At 36.6% G+C, this 18,069-nt stretch overlaps 1 protein-coding gene across 1 annotated transcript; it reads right to left on the bottom strand.

Moving 5' to 3' along the window:
* Positions 1-13,445: 13,445 nt before the first annotated feature.
* LOC106719479 (fork head domain transcription factor slp2) lies at positions 13,446-14,523 on the bottom strand. The gene has a single exon (XM_014513827.2). It carries the CDS (start codon positions 14,477-14,479, stop codon positions 13,721-13,723), a length of 759 nt encoding a protein of 252 aa, XP_014369313.1. The 5' UTR covers positions 14,480-14,523; the 3' UTR covers positions 13,446-13,720.
* Between the last annotated feature and the right edge of the window lie 3,546 nt (positions 14,524-18,069).

Genomic DNA, 18,069 nt, shown 5'->3' with positions numbered 1-18,069 from the left:
AGTGAGTTTAGCGAGTGCCGGCCAGTTTATAAGTTCGGGGCCACCGCAAATATGAAAATATACAAACACTACGTAAATATCCCGAGAGCACTTCAAAGTGAAGTGAATGCGGCGCGGCGCGGGGGCAAGCGCGGCCGCGGCCCTTGGTCTCTGTTGCAGGAGCGAGCTACACGCGATAAGCGGATGCGGGAACGAAAGCTATTCAACTCCAAAAAAACAGAACTACATATTAACAGAACACTATTAAACTCTAGCAATAATAATAATAATAATTAGTAAGCAAATACGGGCTTACGAAAGTAAAAAAAAAACTTGAGAGGTGTCAAGGGACACCCGGATGGAACGAAGTACCTTTCAATTAATTAGTGAAGGAATTGTAATAATTTTTTTTTTAAGTCGCGACACCACACTGTTCAATGCGAAATAGAAATGAAAATATCTGGCTTGCTTTCTATAAGAAAGAGAGAGACAGACAGAGAAACATGCGACGCCGCACAGCTTACAATAGCTTACTATAGCAAAAAGTGTCGTGACAACTTTTCGTACGAATTTTTTCTGTCTAGCCCCCTTTCACAACGCGCTATAAGGAACTTCGTTCCAAAAAAATTCAGTTATTGTTTAATGTATGTTTGTCCAATGTAACCTAAACGTCTTAATTAATTTTGAAATGCAAAGTGTCATTCTATATTTATTCTTCGCTATAATGGTATAAGGGACAAATTGAATCGATCTATTTAGTTTTTAATTATCACTAATTACTTATTTCTTTGTATACAACACTTAACGTTTTTTGTTTTGCTATCATAGTGTGTGATCAAAGTACCCGCTTCAGTTCATGACGTACGTCGCTCACAATCGTATAAGCAGAATCATTTTGTTTATATATAATATCGTTCATACGGACGCCATTGCCATCACCAACCGCCAACCACCAACAAATGGCGCGACGTCCACCACCAACACCAAAAGTTGATTTGTTCAATAGTCAGATTGCTGGTTACGTAATAAATCAAAATTACAATAACCTATCGCGAGTGCTACAGCTACGTGAAAACTGACAATGCATCTGCGGTTCTTCTAGTGTTGAGGATGTCGAATTACTTAACATTAGATGACCAGTTACTCGTTTGGCTTCTTTTATTCTTGTATAAGATCAAAATTAATGGGATTAAAGAAAATTAGTGTCAAAAATAAGTGTGATTTTGTAATAAACTTTTTCTGTACACTTACAGAATACAACTATGACTTTGTTGTTGTTGGCATGTTGGCGCTTGGAGAGTTGGCGCGGACGCGGCTGTGAACAAGAGTTTGTTTAACGGCAAACACAGACGCGCTGAGCACGTAAACAGCGGCCACATCAAAGCACGCCGCATTGATTACACCTCAGCGATACATCTTGATACTTTATAATTGTTTCGATACATAACTATATACACGAAAGCTGTTAACAAAGTAACTTAAAAGACCTATACAATCAAAATATGTTCACTTTTGATGTAAAAAATAGAACTCTTAATAATGTTTTAAGCTTTGAATAAGTCGCCCTTGGATTATTTGTTAAATTTAAATCAATAAAAATCCAGCCGATTGTTTTTATAAAATTTCACTTCGCAAAATATGAAAAAGTATCAAGAACGTGAAATCGTATCATACAAGAGATCGGCGGATTGATCAAAACCTCTTTGATCTTTGAATCACGCGCTTCTTACTTATATTACAAGCTGTTTAATCTATTTCACCTTAAATGCACAACACCCCCTACTCAAAAACCAACCCAATTGGCAATGCTTTTAAGGTTCATAATTGATTATCATGTTTTAAAATATATTACTAAATGTAATAAAACAGACTACTACCATTTGAATATTATAAGGTGTTTAATTATTTCTAAGCTTCCCGTTATATTTAACTTTATCACTTGGTGTTAAAGTTGAAATTGCAATGCGTTGTAATGTTAATTTTAGATGTTTCAGCAATGGTGTGTTGGGTGTGACCTGTCAGAATGTTGAGTGGTAGCAGGCGCGAGATGTAAACATCGGCGGTCGGTGCGATCTCCGCCGCCGGGAAGCCGGGAATCGAACCCAGAATGCTGCGGCAACGGCGACCAGCTGCGAGGGATATGCCACAATTTTGCGACTGACCCATTTTATTATTTATATGTATTATTTTCTCTATTAATTTGCATATGATACAATATATTTCTTATCAGCCAGTGTTTAATGCTCGCCACGTCGAAGCCCCCAAAGATATTTGGAAAAGACATCTTGTTACCTTAAACTTGAAGGAGATCGAATGTTTATTTTCGTTATAGAGGATAATTTGAGATTCCTACGATAACTATAAGAGATATGTGTACGTGTAGGCAGAGGAAACTAAACCTAACAATTTAGTATAGAACAATAGACCACACACAAATTGACTAACACGATTGTATTGTCTCATATTATCATCCTCGCTTCCTTCAACGTAAGACTACGCTCGCTCCCGGTGGTCGCTTCCTGTGTACAGTTTCTACCAATTACAAAGAGTTTCTACCAATTACAACCGGAAACGACGGCCTGGATAATGAGATTAAATCATTTAATCGCGACGTTTTGATGCTCACTAAGTGCTCAGTTGATTTCTTACCAGGGCTGATCCTTCTATCATGGTTACGATAAACTATAACTAGTATGCAGGTCTTCGATTTAAATTTAATCATATTACTTGTGCAATGACAAAAATACCATACAAATGGCTGGAATCCATCCTTATGTAGTGGACGTACCGCGCGTTCGTACGAAAACGTTTGGATCATCGTTCCTTGTGCCTACTGCAAAGGATTGGAACAAGTTGCCGGCTTCAGTTTTTCCATCCAAGTACGACGTGGGGGCCTTGAAGAGTAGAGTGAATAGGCATTTACATACAGTACCATCTTTAGACCACAGCATCAATTCATCATATAGGAACGTGGTCAAGCGCTAGCTTGCTAAAAAAAATTCTCCCAGAAGATTAATTATAAATTTTACTGATAAACAGTACATTTTTACAGAAACTAAAATGGTGTTGGTATCGGACACATTATAAGAATTACAATAAAATCCGAGGGATGTGAGCACAAACATCCCGCATGTCGGATCAGGTCACCGACAGACAGACGTACAGTCGGGCAATTACCGCAACTGTTTGTACAGAAATATTACTAAATCGGGGAATCAAACCCGCGTACGTTTCCCAACAATTCTGACACATTTTGTATCATTACTAGTAATTGATTTAATTGCATAAGGGCTCGTCTACAATGTTACTTTCTTGATTTAAAAATCTTATCACTAAGAGATTTCAATACAACTTACACATATATTCTTTCCTTATTTCTTTGTATATATTCCTACTAGCTGTCACACGTGACTCCTTCCGCGCGTCATTAAAAAAAACTTAATAAGTAGCCTATTTGTTCTTCCAGACTATACTCTACCACATGACACAGAGTCATATTTTATCGAGATTCATGGAGCCGTTCTGGAGATACCTTCAAACATACATTTAAACATTCACATTTATAATATCAGTAGAAATAGATTTATGAGATATCTCTGTTCCTAGAATTAAAATTACCTTACGAATGCATGGTATAAAAAATACATTTTACACCTATAAAGTCTAAATAAACTACCCAAAAATTGTTATCTAGACTTTTCATAAGAAATGGGATTCTTACCACGATTAGGCTGTCAGTCAACCCGTGAACATGGCGCATGCAACTGTGCCGAAATATCAGGAGCTCAAACAGTCTAATCGTGGTAAGAATCCCGTTTCTTACGAACAGTATATTAGTAAAAACCACAAAAGTTTGAAGTTATTTATCTAGACTTGATTGTTGTATTACAAATATCAGATTTACTAGATTTCATTTAACCTTTAACTACATGGAAAAATTGTAGCATTGTCTCCTTGTTCATCTGCTCCAGTGTGCACGCGGCATTACCTTATAATATAGAACATTTCTTGTAGATTCCGGTAAAGAGCATGCGGGAGAGCTCAAGTGGCCCGAGGGCAACAACTATAAATACAAATTATACTATTGTGGCCCATTTGTATCACTCGGGCGTCCTCTGACCGTTGCCCGTCACCCCCCGAACGCCGCCCGTCGACACCCTTGGTGGGTTATTTGTTACTCAGAAATTAGTTACCTTAAAGTTCACTTGCTTAGGTTGAAAAATTGTACCTATTTTAGTATGATAAAATGCAATAACTACCAATTAAAAAAAATCAATTTGTAAATGTAGGTCAATTGTAAAAGAATAAAGGGTTAATATAATTTCCAATACCACGCTGAGTACGCATTGATTGAAATAAGACAACATTGTATCACAATTCAGCAATGATCGTTAAAGATTATCTAATTTGAGTTAATTTCCATCAACAATAGATTACGGAGGTCTATAGGGGTACATTGGCCAGTCTCCAGTGGGTCACAATGGGCCAGTTGGACCACAATACGTGGTCCATTGTACGCCAATTGCATTGAGGCCGAGCATGAGAGCGTCTTGCGCCCGCGCTGGGAACTCAGCCGGATTAAGTGTTTATTGTGATATCCGATCACATGATGTCTGTACAGAATCTGCATCAATTTATTTTTTGTATAGTTCGCTTATCAAACTTGATATTAATAACACTATAGTAAATAGTTGATGTGTCATTTATTGGGCTAAGTAGTAGCCTATATGTTCTTCCAGACTATATTCTACATCTATGCCAAATTTCAGTTAGATACGTTTAACGGTTCAGGTGATACCTAAGAATAAGAACATACATCCATCTATCCATCATAACTAACGCATTTATAATATTAGTAATATTTAAGTTGCTACTAGAGAGTCGAAACATTGTTGATGATAAGATATGTCCAACGCCAGCGCTCGATAGCTAACTTTAATAACTAACTTACTCGATAGCTAACTTTTTACTCTTCAGAGATAAATAAGGTGTTCAGTAAATTACAAGACTTTAAAAAAAACTATTTATTTTTAATATACAACTATTTAATACATAACAAGATACTATGCAATATAAAAACTCTTCGATAACAAAAACTTGTTAAAACATGAAGAAAACACACACTCGAGGTAATAATGAAAAACCAAAGACTCTATTTGACACGTCATGTTAAAATATTTCATGTCACCTAAATGTGCAAGCGCTGTTTAATACGCTGGTGGTGCCATCTATTAAACATTAAACTACGTTTAAAAATAATGTTACTTACTAACTCTTTTAACCAACTTAACTAAATCAGCTCAGTTCAACACGTATTAATCCCTAATGGTCATTCCATAAACTGAAGCAGCTTTACTCTTACAAAAATTAGATCAGTGAGAGGCCAAAAAAATTGATAAGGTCATTTTAAAGCATTAATATTGATTTATAACAAACATATAATACAAATTAAATTGATTGTTATTAATTGAGCTCGTCACAGAATGAACGGACTGACGAAAATATGTCCGCAGCCGTGACTGTTGACCCCACAAACAATTTAAAAAGGGGTAAGTGATGATAGGTGTCTATGTAATGAGATATAAGCGATTTTACTAGTTTAAGTTGTGTGAAAACTACCATATTTCAGACTGAACATCTTTGTAGCCAAATATAAACTATTTTACAATATGTGAAGATATTTACGAGTTACATAGTCACATATAAATATAAATAACTTTAGTGACTTGCTTTTTACTGCTTCTGTTCTTAGTAATTGTGATTCATTGTAAATTTTAAATAATAGTGCTATGTATCGCTTATTTAATAGTCCTCACTTAATTTAACTTGAACTTAAACGCAATACTTCTGTCACTTGTACCACACTCAGTCGTGAGGCAGAACAAACTGAGCTTTTAAGTAATCCGTTCCAGTGATGGTGAGGGTCCAGTGCGACGAAAGCAGGGTGCGTCTTCACCTATATAAATCTATTGACTTGCAAAACTAATATAAGCTGGATTAAAAAAAAAATCAAGATCTTTAGTTTGTTAACATTGCTAAGCTTGGATGACCTTGAAACTTTATTCCTAATTGTTAACTATTTCTAATCACTTTTACTCTTGTAAAATAAACAACGTAAATCTCGAATACTGAAAAATAGATTTCCTTGTGAATTTCTAGATAATGAATTAACGGTAGCGACAGGCTTGTAAACAAACTTTGCGATCTCAACGTTATCCGTTTTAACTTTAAACAATGGAAAACATGGTTAAGGGATACATTAACAAAGTTCCATGTCCAGCTATTGCCACACACAGCAGAGGGGCTTGAGCTGTGGTGTGGACAGTAATGGTGGTCTGGGGCACTCGGCCGGCGCGGACTAGTTATTATAATTGCTATATTAGCCAGCGCATCATGCGGGCTCGCTCTGGTCACTTCATAGATCAACAACATTTTCTTAATCAAAATAATTGGTAAAAGACCAATATCACTAATTACTAGTATGTACATAAAAAGCACGTGATATAAGACAGTACAGAAAGAATGACGTCTTAAATGACATTTAGATCAAAAAAAGGTTTTTTTTTATTTACAAAACTTTATCCGAATCTGAAACTCGAGAAATATCTAAAGATTTTAGATATTATTAGGAAAAAATGTCGTATAACTAAAATAACAGTTGTCAATCCCTGACGAAAGATGACAGTACGGTGACAGGGATGGTAAATAATTGGTCCGAGTGCTGTTTAAAATTATTTAATTATGATTATTGATCAACACAACCACTGCCCTCCGCTTACACCGCTTACTCAGCATTACAATGTTGGTTAATTTATATTGTAAAAACTGTTTTAATCAGCATTTACACTATGTTTGGGAAAACAAGGGACGAATGTACTGACAATCACCCTTGAAAATGTTCACAGCACTTCATACTTATTCTGCGTGGCTTTATTTAACATTTACAACATCTGTTAGACGAATGGGTCAACTCCCCGGTGAAATACCACGACAACACAAGACAGGCATCAAGTGTATGTAATTCCGCGTTTCTTCTAATAATTAAGGAAGGGGATACATTCTCTTTCTGTATGTCTCCTCCTTCGTCGATTAAAAGTAGGTAACACATCTGCAATCACGGATGTCTGTAGGCAGCGGTCACTTCGCATTTCGGTGGATTCGGGTGGACGAAGCGTCCACACGTCGACGTGCACACTCGTTTGCCACTTTATAATTAAAAAAAAAACTTAGTTAAGAAAAAGATAATTTAGTTGTAGTTACAGATAGCAAAATAAGTCTAGCGCTCAAATTACTTGATTTAATTTGAACACGTAAAACTATTCAAGAATCTCGTAGCATATGTAGCTAGCTGGTTGAGACGACGCGAGTATGTTACACCAGTAGCTAAATAAGTGCCCCTTATGTGTCCAATAACGTCGGCTAGAGGTCCAATTAGGCGAGTTAACCTCCGCGCAGGGTCACAATATAATTTAATAAGCGCATTGTGACCCGCTCCTGTTTACGACCAGTTGATGCCGCATGCAACAATCTGCCATTTAAACGACATGTTTGAGTTATACCTTAAATTGTTACGCTTCTATGTATTTCTTTTAAAAACAGAATATAAATAAACTTGACCTTCATACATCTTTAAAATCTACTACAGAAATCACTGGCCAATGAATTCTGAAAGTTATACACAAACTAAGTTTAAGAAAAAAACTGTGATAGTGACAGAAAATAAACTTTTAATTTCGTTAAATTGTTGATAATTTCTCTTATATGTTTTCAATTATAATTTGCACAAATATTTCTTACGCAGATTTTACTTTTACTTATTTCTATTGTTTTGCTGCGAGCGTACACTTCTACCTGAGAACGCACTTTATCCATTTCTGCACTTAATTACACTTAATAGCTGGCCGGAAAGTATCACATTACATACGATTGTTCCCGAGAGCAAATATTTTAAAAACATTTGAAATACAAGACCCCAAGTTAAATGATACCTTAATAACACCAAACAATGTTATACGATCTGATTTCTTCTCTATTCTTGCGGAAAAAATATTTGTTTACGTTCATTATTTCTTAGGATTTACTAAATGTTGGAAAAAAAGCAAGAAACAAACCCGCCCTTGCATAACGTTTAGATGTTAATCTGTTTGAGGGAGACAAATCAGAATAATAATATATCGCAGTACTATTATTAAACTGATGTTTATAATATTTTTGATTTTGTTTTATAAAAGCTTTCTATTTTTAGATTTCATTTTCATTTCGAAAGCTTTTATGGCGGCCTCTATTTGTTTTATTGTTGAGCAACACGCGCATTAAACATGTTTATTTGGCCCGCCAAGCATTTGTACAATTAAATTTATTTTATCTACTTTCTCTCATCCCATATATTGTTAACACATACTGAACTGAAAAAATTCTTTACGACAAGTTACTTGTCGACGACGTTTTTAAACATGCAATACGGACGCAATGCGTCTTTGCTTGTTGTGTTTACTTCTGTCACACAATCAGTCAAACTTGTAAGCTGTTAACTAGATATTTTAGCAATTCTTTTGTTTCTTAAAAGGCGTTAGTACAATATTATTGTCAAAAAGATAACATTAGAGATTTGTTAAACTTGTATAAGAGTTAAACTATGTGCGGCCTGCTAAAAACAAATTAAATTTAAATTGGCCCATTGATTAAAAAGCTTGCTCACCCCTGTCTGTATTCCTTTAGAATGTAAAGGAATGCAGAAGGAAGTTATATCGTAAAGAGAATATTTAACTATCTAAATACAAGATTAATGAAGAATGAATATAAATCGTAGGAATGTTTTAAATAAAAATGATGTCATTGATAATTTTTTTGATTTTAATGAAAGGTTGAGAGATAAAGATTCTTTATAAACCAGCGATAGACAAACTTTGAGTTGATGTTACGGTCTAGATAAATCTCTATTAGCGCAGTGAGTATTGCTACATCGCGGCGGCCGCTTTGATCCGGCAATTGTTGCGCTTTGATGTTGCCGCCGTCACTGGTTCTCGTTAAACGCGGTTTGTTAAAAATTACAGTAAACAAGATTACCGATGAAAGCTGTAACCGCGTCCTTCCTGAAACTGAAAGTCTGAATCTAAACACTATCTGCACTCTACCTTGTTATCTTATAAATAAATGTCTATAGTAGACTACTGTGTCTAAAGTCTGAAATAACAAAGGATAGTCGCTTTACAGGTATACCTAAATTCAGTTAATTAAGAAATCTAGACAACCTGTTATATGACGAATTTCACTCGCCATAGATATTGGCAAAAATTAAAAGTGTTACAGATGTATCGATAGGTTTTATCGGTAAAAAAGATTCTTAAAAATATAAGAAATAACTACGATATGTTTAGTTATCAATCTGCAATCCATAGGTAAGATCGTAAGTAAGGTCGTAAGAAGAACGAGTGTAACAAGCTTTTCATTACAATCTATCTGTAGTGGGAGGCCGATTTTTAATTCCTTGCAAGTTGAATCAGTCTCAAAGCTGTACTTTTTTTCTGTGATGCAAACAAACAATTCGTGGAGGTGAAGGCGGACGCTAAAATGTTATGAAATGCAACATCACAGGCGGCGGAGGGGCGCGGGTGCGGAGGGCCGCAAAGAGTTCATAAGGAGCTCAAAATGTTTTATAAACAACGCACTCCCGCGCCGATTGTGTGCGGTGCGCACCACAGACACCATCCCTATCGATACATCGGGATAAATCCATAATACACCTTTGCTATTACAGTTACAAAAAACTGCGAACGACCAATATCTTCAAAAGTTAATGCTTTATTCACCCTTTATTACTGATAAGGAATGTTGTAAAACAGAATAGCTATTTAGGTCTCTATAACTTACTAACAACCATCGTTTTAAAGAAACATAATAACTCTAAACGTATTCAGACGACTTGAGTTCTATTTCTTTGTGACATGACAACTCTCTCGCAGTTTCACTATGAACTATATTTTTTAAACTTATCCTTTCTTATATTTATACCATGGCCACCCAATTCCGGCTACATTAGCTTAATGAACATGAATACAAATAGAGTCGGGTGAACACGAGCACTCAAACCTTAGAACAAAGTGTACATCCTCTGATCTCTGCAATCACCTGCCCTGCGGGGAAATAAACCTTCAAGTACCAGAGAAACGCCACTAAAAGACTTAAAAATAAAGGTAAATATATTAATAACTGCTTGTCATACATCATCTTCATTATATGAATTAACTTACATAAACCGGATAAAGTCAACATTGCAGACTATTGTAGTTGTAATCTTATAAAACGTCATTTAAACTAGTTATATAATTTTGTTATTGAATTTTTCCTTCATCGAATAGCTAACTGTTTTATCTGAGATCATGATAAAATTAAACATTTCAAAGTTCATTCACGTCCTACGAAATGTCTAATTACTGCTACACGTCTGTCTTTACAAATTGAAAACAAATATATTTATTTACCTCGTTGTGTCAGCTGGCTGCAGACCAAACGACGTTAGTACCACAACATGTAAATATAAAACAAGTATTTAATAGCAAACCATGTAATTATTGTTGAATTTATGACATACCGGATTAATTCATTTTGAGAACGACAAACTTCTAGACGGATTTTATTTTTATTTTATAAAGAAACACGGTCATTTCACTGAATCTAGTTGTATTAATATTTTTCCAAGAATCTTTAACATGACTTAATCATTTGTCAGCTGTGAAACTTCATACAAACTATACTTGCTCTTCGCTAAATTACTAGCTTTTACTTTTTGTTATTCGAATTCTCACTGCCATTGTATTTCGTATCCATGTTTTTCTTTAGCTTAGTATCCAAAACCATTTCGTAAAACTACAGAAAAATGAAATAAAAAAAAATTGTAATTACTAGATCCTACCACTATAATTTTCTTTATTCGCATGTTCAATACAACGGAAGGAATTTCGTGACAACGACGATAGACAGCTATTTATGTAACCATAAGAAATTTCTAAAGGAGGAAACGTCATTGTGATAATCTGTAATATCTTTCGATTCGAATGACACAAAATTTATTTCCTTTTCATAGAAGAATAAAATGTTGCTCGATCATGCGACTTTAAGAACAATTTTTCCTTAATAATGTATAATTCGGCAAACTATTCAGCGATGACAATGTCCCAAAAACATCCGGCTCAAAGGATTCATTCGCGAAATGTGTCCAAATAAACATACGTCGTATTGAGTGTACTAAATGTGGACAAACAGACAAACGGACGCACAACGGCGTACACTAAACATTAGCAATTGTACCCAAACTGCTTGTGTACGATTTAGTGCAGTTTTTGTAAGCAGATTAGTTGACAGTGCATTCAATACCCTTTCGGGATTATAATATTTTTAAATTATAAATACAGATTTGCAATTTAAAATGGATATGGATTTCGGACCTGATTTAGCAAAAAATATTTTCATAATAATGGAAGGAAATATTGAACATGGCACAATAACCCGGACAGTTACCTAATAAAAAAAAATACCTAAAAGAGAATGTGATAACTAAAACTGTTTAAATCTCGTACAAAAAAAAATTGACATAATCGTAATTCTCGTAAAGTTACTCGTATTGATTAACTTAGAGTGATCTTTGTCGACGCCTTCCCTAAACGGTAACAAAAAACACAAAATAAAATGCATTTAACGCGATAACCGAATGCACAACGTTACCATATTTAAAGTGAGATTAACTCCAGTCGATTCGTCGGGAAGTCGACAGCCGAGGCGCGTCACTTTCCTAACACAGCCACATAAAACAGAATGAAACGGGTTAATCTGTCCCGTAATCCTAACATATGTATTCGTCGTTACGTTTTGACGTAGATTTACAATTATTTAGGCGGAATACTTGTCGCACGCCGGCCGCGTCTGGCTCGATAATCTGCGGATTAACGCGACGCTTGTTTATGCTCCGACGTCGCCATTTAATTGTCTGTGGTTAGGAAAAAGCGCGCGAACGGTGAAACAAAATGTCACACTGATTTATTGGTAGGCGCGGCCGGTGCAGCTTTTCACAATATTTCTAGACGCAAGATGTTTTGTATCGGGTGAGAGATGGCAGAGCTTAGCGGATCATGAGAGTGTCGCGTTACTCGCGGTGTGTTTTTGTTGGCAGCGGCCGGCAGCAAGCCGCCAGCCGTCGTTTTCCTCTGCAATAAATATTTAGATAATTGTATCGCCACAACCGAAGCGCTTTTTATTTATTACAATATCCTTAATCTCAAACATATGTAACGTTCCTGTTGCAAGTTTTATTTTTAAAAGTAAACAAGAAACAACTACTAAAATATTTTAACTCAATAATGTGACAGTGTTTGGGACTCTTGTTATGAAGATGTATTGTTTCAAGAGATTTCTGTGTCTATTGATACGCCTCGTAGCAATACAAAACATTTTTTAGTAAAGAATAACTCTTAAATTATTCATTAAGAATTACTATATCAATAAGATAAGCAGAGTTACAGAATCATTGGGTATATTATTTTACGATTTACGACATTAAACAAGACTCACTTTACAATGCTAAATTAAAATTGAAGTCGTGGTTAAGGAAACTATCATATGCGGAAACTGAGAAAATCATTAAAATAGTACATTAAATAAGAACAATTAAGTGATTATTTATGGATTGAGTTGTAATGAGTATATTTTGTTTTCTTTTGTAGTTTATATAACTCCTAACTATTCTAATATTGTTTAATGCCCATGTGTTGCCATCTAACGATGTTTCTTGTTAAATCATTGAGCTGGGTCCTCGCGATACAGGCTGCGCCTAGTGCGAGGATCCTGGATAATTCACTGTATTTTTGGATGTCAATAAATAATTTTTTCATTTTTCATTTTCATTATTTGTTATATTCTTTTCGTCGCACTCATGAAGTTTCTAATCTGTCCCTTCCCGCAGCGTCCTAACCTGGCAACGAAACAAACTTATTTTTTCAAAACGTTTTCTTGTGTAATGATAGAAATAGAAAACCGTATGCTGAATGTATCCGAACGGCTTCAGGACAACTGAAAATAAAACATTGAAGAATCCTGTCTAGATATATTATTCGAATCATATAGGTACCTACGCTAGAATCTTACAATAACAAATTTTTTTTCGCAATGAAAAAAATAAAAACTTTTCTGTTTTAATTAAATAAACAAAAGCTTTTTTAAAGTTTTTTCAAAATGTAAGAAAAAGTATATACAATTGATTAGTTTTGAGACTATAACCTAAATATTTTTAAACTCCCTAAATAGTTATTGATTTCTCTAAGAAGTAAATTAAGTATTCACTTGATACTTCTTTCTGTTACAATTCACAAATATTACATTTTACGTAGCGTCGTCGTTCTTTGACGTTTTCCAATAGGTACAAGTTCTGTTACTTCGACGTGAAAGGGGTAAATATGAACACATTTTTATAAGCAAACTGCTCGAAACATTTATTGCGTCCAATTTAACTTAAACTAGCCTCTTAAAGTTAAATTATATTTATATATTAAATAAATTCTTACAGCGATAAATAAATAGAGAGAGAGCAGCGGCGACAGGCCGGCGGTCGCACGTCGTACACTCGGTCGTTCACGTTCACTCGTATCACAGTCTGGGTTGTCGCGTCGCGGTCGTCGCGGTCGCGGCGCGCGCACGTCTTCGGGGAGATATCGCAGGAATACCTTCGAAACGGGCTGAGACACTGCTTCTATCAACTATGCTTCAATATGTGGGGGTCCGGCTCTCGAGGGTCGTGCGGGGCGTGCGGCGGGCTGTGCTGGGGTGCCAGGCCGTGCAGCCGCCGATAGAGCTGGTGATAAGCAGCGGCAGGAGGCGGCGGCGGCAGGCGCAGCAGCGGCCCCGGCAGCGCGTACCGCCCATACACCGACAGCAGCGGTGGGTACAAGCCCACCAGTGAGGCGTATGGGTTTCCGAACATCGGGTGCAGAATGGCACCGCGTTTGAACGCCGCCAGCCGCGACCGCGAGGCGGCCGTACTGCGCCGGCGCAGCTTGCCCGTCGTGCCCCCGATGAACACGTCGTCCGAGGAGGGGTCCAGCATCCAGTAGTTGCCCTTGCCAGGGTCATCATAGTGGCGCGGCACCTTCACGAAGCACTTGTTGAGGCTCAGGTTGTGTCTGATGGAGTTCTGCCAGCCCTGCTTATTTTCCTTGTAGTAAGGAAAATTCTTCATGATGTACTCGTAGATGCCGTTGAGCGTGAGCCGCTTCTCGGGGCTGCTGCGGATGGCCATCATGATGAGGGCGTTGTAGCTGTAGGCGGGCTTCTCGCTCTTGGCACGATCCGGGCCGCTGGCGCTGGCGGAGGCGCAGGGCGGCGGCGTACCGGTACCGGTGACGTCGAGCTCGGTGTCGGAGGGCGCTGGCGAGACGGGAGGCGAGGGCGAAGGTACAGGGGAGGAGGCCTCGGGTAGCAGATCGCGGATGGCGAAGCTGTGCGGCGGCGTCATAGTGCGGCATGGCGAGCCGCGCGCTGCGGACTGAGTGCACCGCGCTCCGCACAAGCCCCGCCTTCATTCGCCGCCCAGCGTCGTGACCCCTCCTCGCGCCGCTGCCTCCGCGTATCCCTCGAAAGATGCTATGGTACGACCAGAGTAGACCTTACCCCCTGGACTTAGAGATTATTGTGCAACAACCGGATGCTACATAAGTTTGCGAATCGGTTTATTCGCCTTTTTTCAAGGACCGGTTGGGGTTGCACGATAAAAAAGTGAAGTAGTGCGCGAGGCGAGGTGAGGCAACGTGTTTTGTTTCGAGGCTGTAAACATTTTTAGCTGATTCTCCGCGCGTTGTTTAATGTAATTTATGAAGTGTGGGTCGTTACAATATAATAAACATACCAACAATTATAAAGACATAATAATTTGGTTTTTAAAATAGTCTACAGATGTGGGGCTAATAAATTATTTACGAACATACATTACCTGTTATATCTATCAATAAATAAATAGTACGTAATAATTTAAAATCACACATGAATATATTAAGACGTTTTGTTAGGATTTGTACTAAAACGACTGATTTAGTCGTAACAATTAGACTAGAAAATGTCCAATATGGGAAGTACCCAATATGAATGTTAACAATAGAAGCAGGTAACCTAATACCTACTTTCCAGTCGTCTTACGAGGAAAGTGCAGTTTGTTGGATGATAAATAAGATATTCACAACAAACATAGCAGTTAGGTACAACTTTTTTCTTGACTCCTTGTAGCAAATTTAATAAGAAAAGGAAAGAAATAAATAAGAGTAAGGGAAAGGGAATAAAGAAGATTCTCAAGTATAAAAACAACTTCGAAATAACCGACAAAATTAATTAAATTGGTAGACAAAGACTACTGTAGGTACTTAACGTACAGAAGGAATCCTGAAGAAAGTTAAGACGTAGGTATTTACAGGCTTTATTCATTCATAATAAAAGAAAATCGTTTAAAAACATATCAATGATATGAAAATCTTTTTTTACGACATTCTTACACATAGAGTATGTATCTATTGTAGGTACCTACACTCTTGAACAAGAAGCCTACGTAAAAATTAGGAATATCATTACAACGAAAGATATTTTCTTAATACTTTCGAAGTGCATTCGCCATAAACTTTTTTATTCTGATAAAATCGTATGTTTTCCAGAAACACGTCCAGGGTTTGCAAACTGTTAACCGATGACGACCTGTATAAATCCGATTAACGTTAACATCGCACGTCAAATAGCAAAACCAACTCCCCGCGCCCCGAAGTCAAGCTCCGCGGTCAAGCTCCGCCTACGCACCGGCACGCCCACGTGTAGAAACACTGCCTTTGTTACTTATATCAAACATTACAATGTATAAAACAGTTATTTGTACAATATAAAATATAAAATTTTGTCACTACCTGCATTGTATATAGGTATATAAAAAAAAACACTGTACGCTGGCAATACTAATGTAACATAGACCATTAATTAACTTAATTAAGTGAATTGTAATTCTTATTAAGGAAATAAAGATTTCTTAAACCGTAAAATTTCGACACAAATATCTAACTTGAGAAAATAAGATTTAGTTATAGAATTAAATGTTTCTCATTTCATTTGTAGATTTTACTATTTTAGTTTACTTGAGAATAATTTTAAATTAGGAATGGGAAAAAATACTCTCGCTTCTATAATATTATTTTAGTTTTCAAATGGGGATATTTGTATTTTGTGCGGATGCATAAACCTTAAACTAAGTTCTTTCGGTTTATGTTCTTATCTTTGGTTTTTGAGACCAAAATCCTTGAATAAAACATATCGCTTTCTCTGTTTTGTCAAAGATATTGATAGGAATGACTATATATAAGAATTTTGGAAACTAAGAATTAGAGAAATGGTTCTACGCTGTAACTAGCTGACGTGTCAAACCGTAGAATTCTACGTTAATTTGGTGGTGGATAGACGTTATCCGAGAAACTATACAAGTAAGCTGGTATATACAACATGATAAAAAGGAGAGTATGAGTGACTTTCAGCATTTTAGATACCAACGTGATAGTTATAAAAATTCTTTGAAGACGTTGGAGTCTTTGTTCAAACCGGCCGCTTACTGCTGACACTGTGAAATTAAAAAAAATCGTAAACATTAGACAGATATTAGATAGAACGATCATAAAGTTTTTTAACATTAACCTCAATGTATATTATGTATACATATTATTCACGTGTATAAATAAAAAAAAAGGAATACAATTTTATGATAATATAATACAAAGTAAGCAAATTAATTACGTAAATCTATAAAATGAACGCAAGTAATAGTATTACTATCCCCTCCACCCTGGTCGCTAACATAGATAAAATATTATGCACAAAACGAGTTCTGAAGCGCGTTTTTATTAAATATTGGTCTAATAATTGACCATAAAATTATAATAAAAGCAGCGTTACTAAATCTCCGTTATCAAGAAAATCAGCAGCGGAACGACATTTAACGCCACTGGGGTAACAGAACAGATTTTTGACTGGATTCTCAAGATAGTCGAAGTGTGATATAGAGAGATAGAGAGAGAGAGAGGTAATTGCGCGAATAAAAACAGAAATTTCTTTTACGAAAATATGAGAATTTAATGTAATTTAATTGTCACTTCCCATATAGAAAAGAAGCAAATATGTTGATAGCAAATCCACGAGAACAAACCTACAATTTAATCTATCTACGAACAATAGAAGTTGAAAGCTTTGAGTCAAAACTAACTTGTAAAGTAAATGTAAAATATCATATATCAACATAATTCGATTAGTGACATCAGCCGTGTGTCTAACATCCATAAGCAGCCGACTTGCATCTCCTCCGCCCAATTACTGACAGACCTCAAAAATGACATGGCAAGAGGCCGTGAGAGGCAGAGGTGCAGAGAGGCGGAGAGGTACAGAGAGGCGGCGAGACGAAGAGGCACGCGCCGAGTAAAGCGCGTAGCGGCACAGCGACAGTACGGCCACCGCGCGACGTGTTTCCGACACGATTGAGGCAATCACTGCCCCGACAACTAGTGACACCAATAATGCGATAGTTTACAGAACATTCCCAAAATCATTTAAAGGACGTGGTAGTTGTTATCATATTTAACTAATTATATTATTTAAACTTATTATTATCTTTCTAATTTTCTTTGTAAAAAAAGAGACAGCTACATGTTTTGATAGGAGTCTTTGGTACGGCGAACAATTCCAGCATTGTTGTAGCATCATGCGCACCCTATCGAGCACCGCGTCCGTGCCCGCAGGCATGTTTAGCGCGCGCAGACAAATATTTAACAACCGGCGCTAGTCCGGCTGTCGTCGCTGCCACTGTCTGAATATTATAGTTAAAATACAGTATAATATAATTCAATAAAATAAATATACAATTAGTTTGTCCCGTGCGCCATTACATCAAATGTACTCCTTGCTACAATGTCGTTTTTGCCATCTTTTATGTAATTTTTAAATATGTTAAATATTAAGTGTATTAACGTCGTTTTTTTAAATATTACAAATCACTTACATTGAATGTATTATTTAATCCTCTCAGAACTTATT

This window comes from Papilio machaon, chromosome 7 (assembly GCF_912999745.1).
Source record: "Papilio machaon chromosome 7, ilPapMach1.1, whole genome shotgun sequence".
Lineage (NCBI taxonomy): Eukaryota > Metazoa > Arthropoda > Insecta > Lepidoptera > Papilionidae > Papilio > Papilio machaon.
This window is presented reverse-complemented; position numbering and strand designations above follow the sequence as displayed.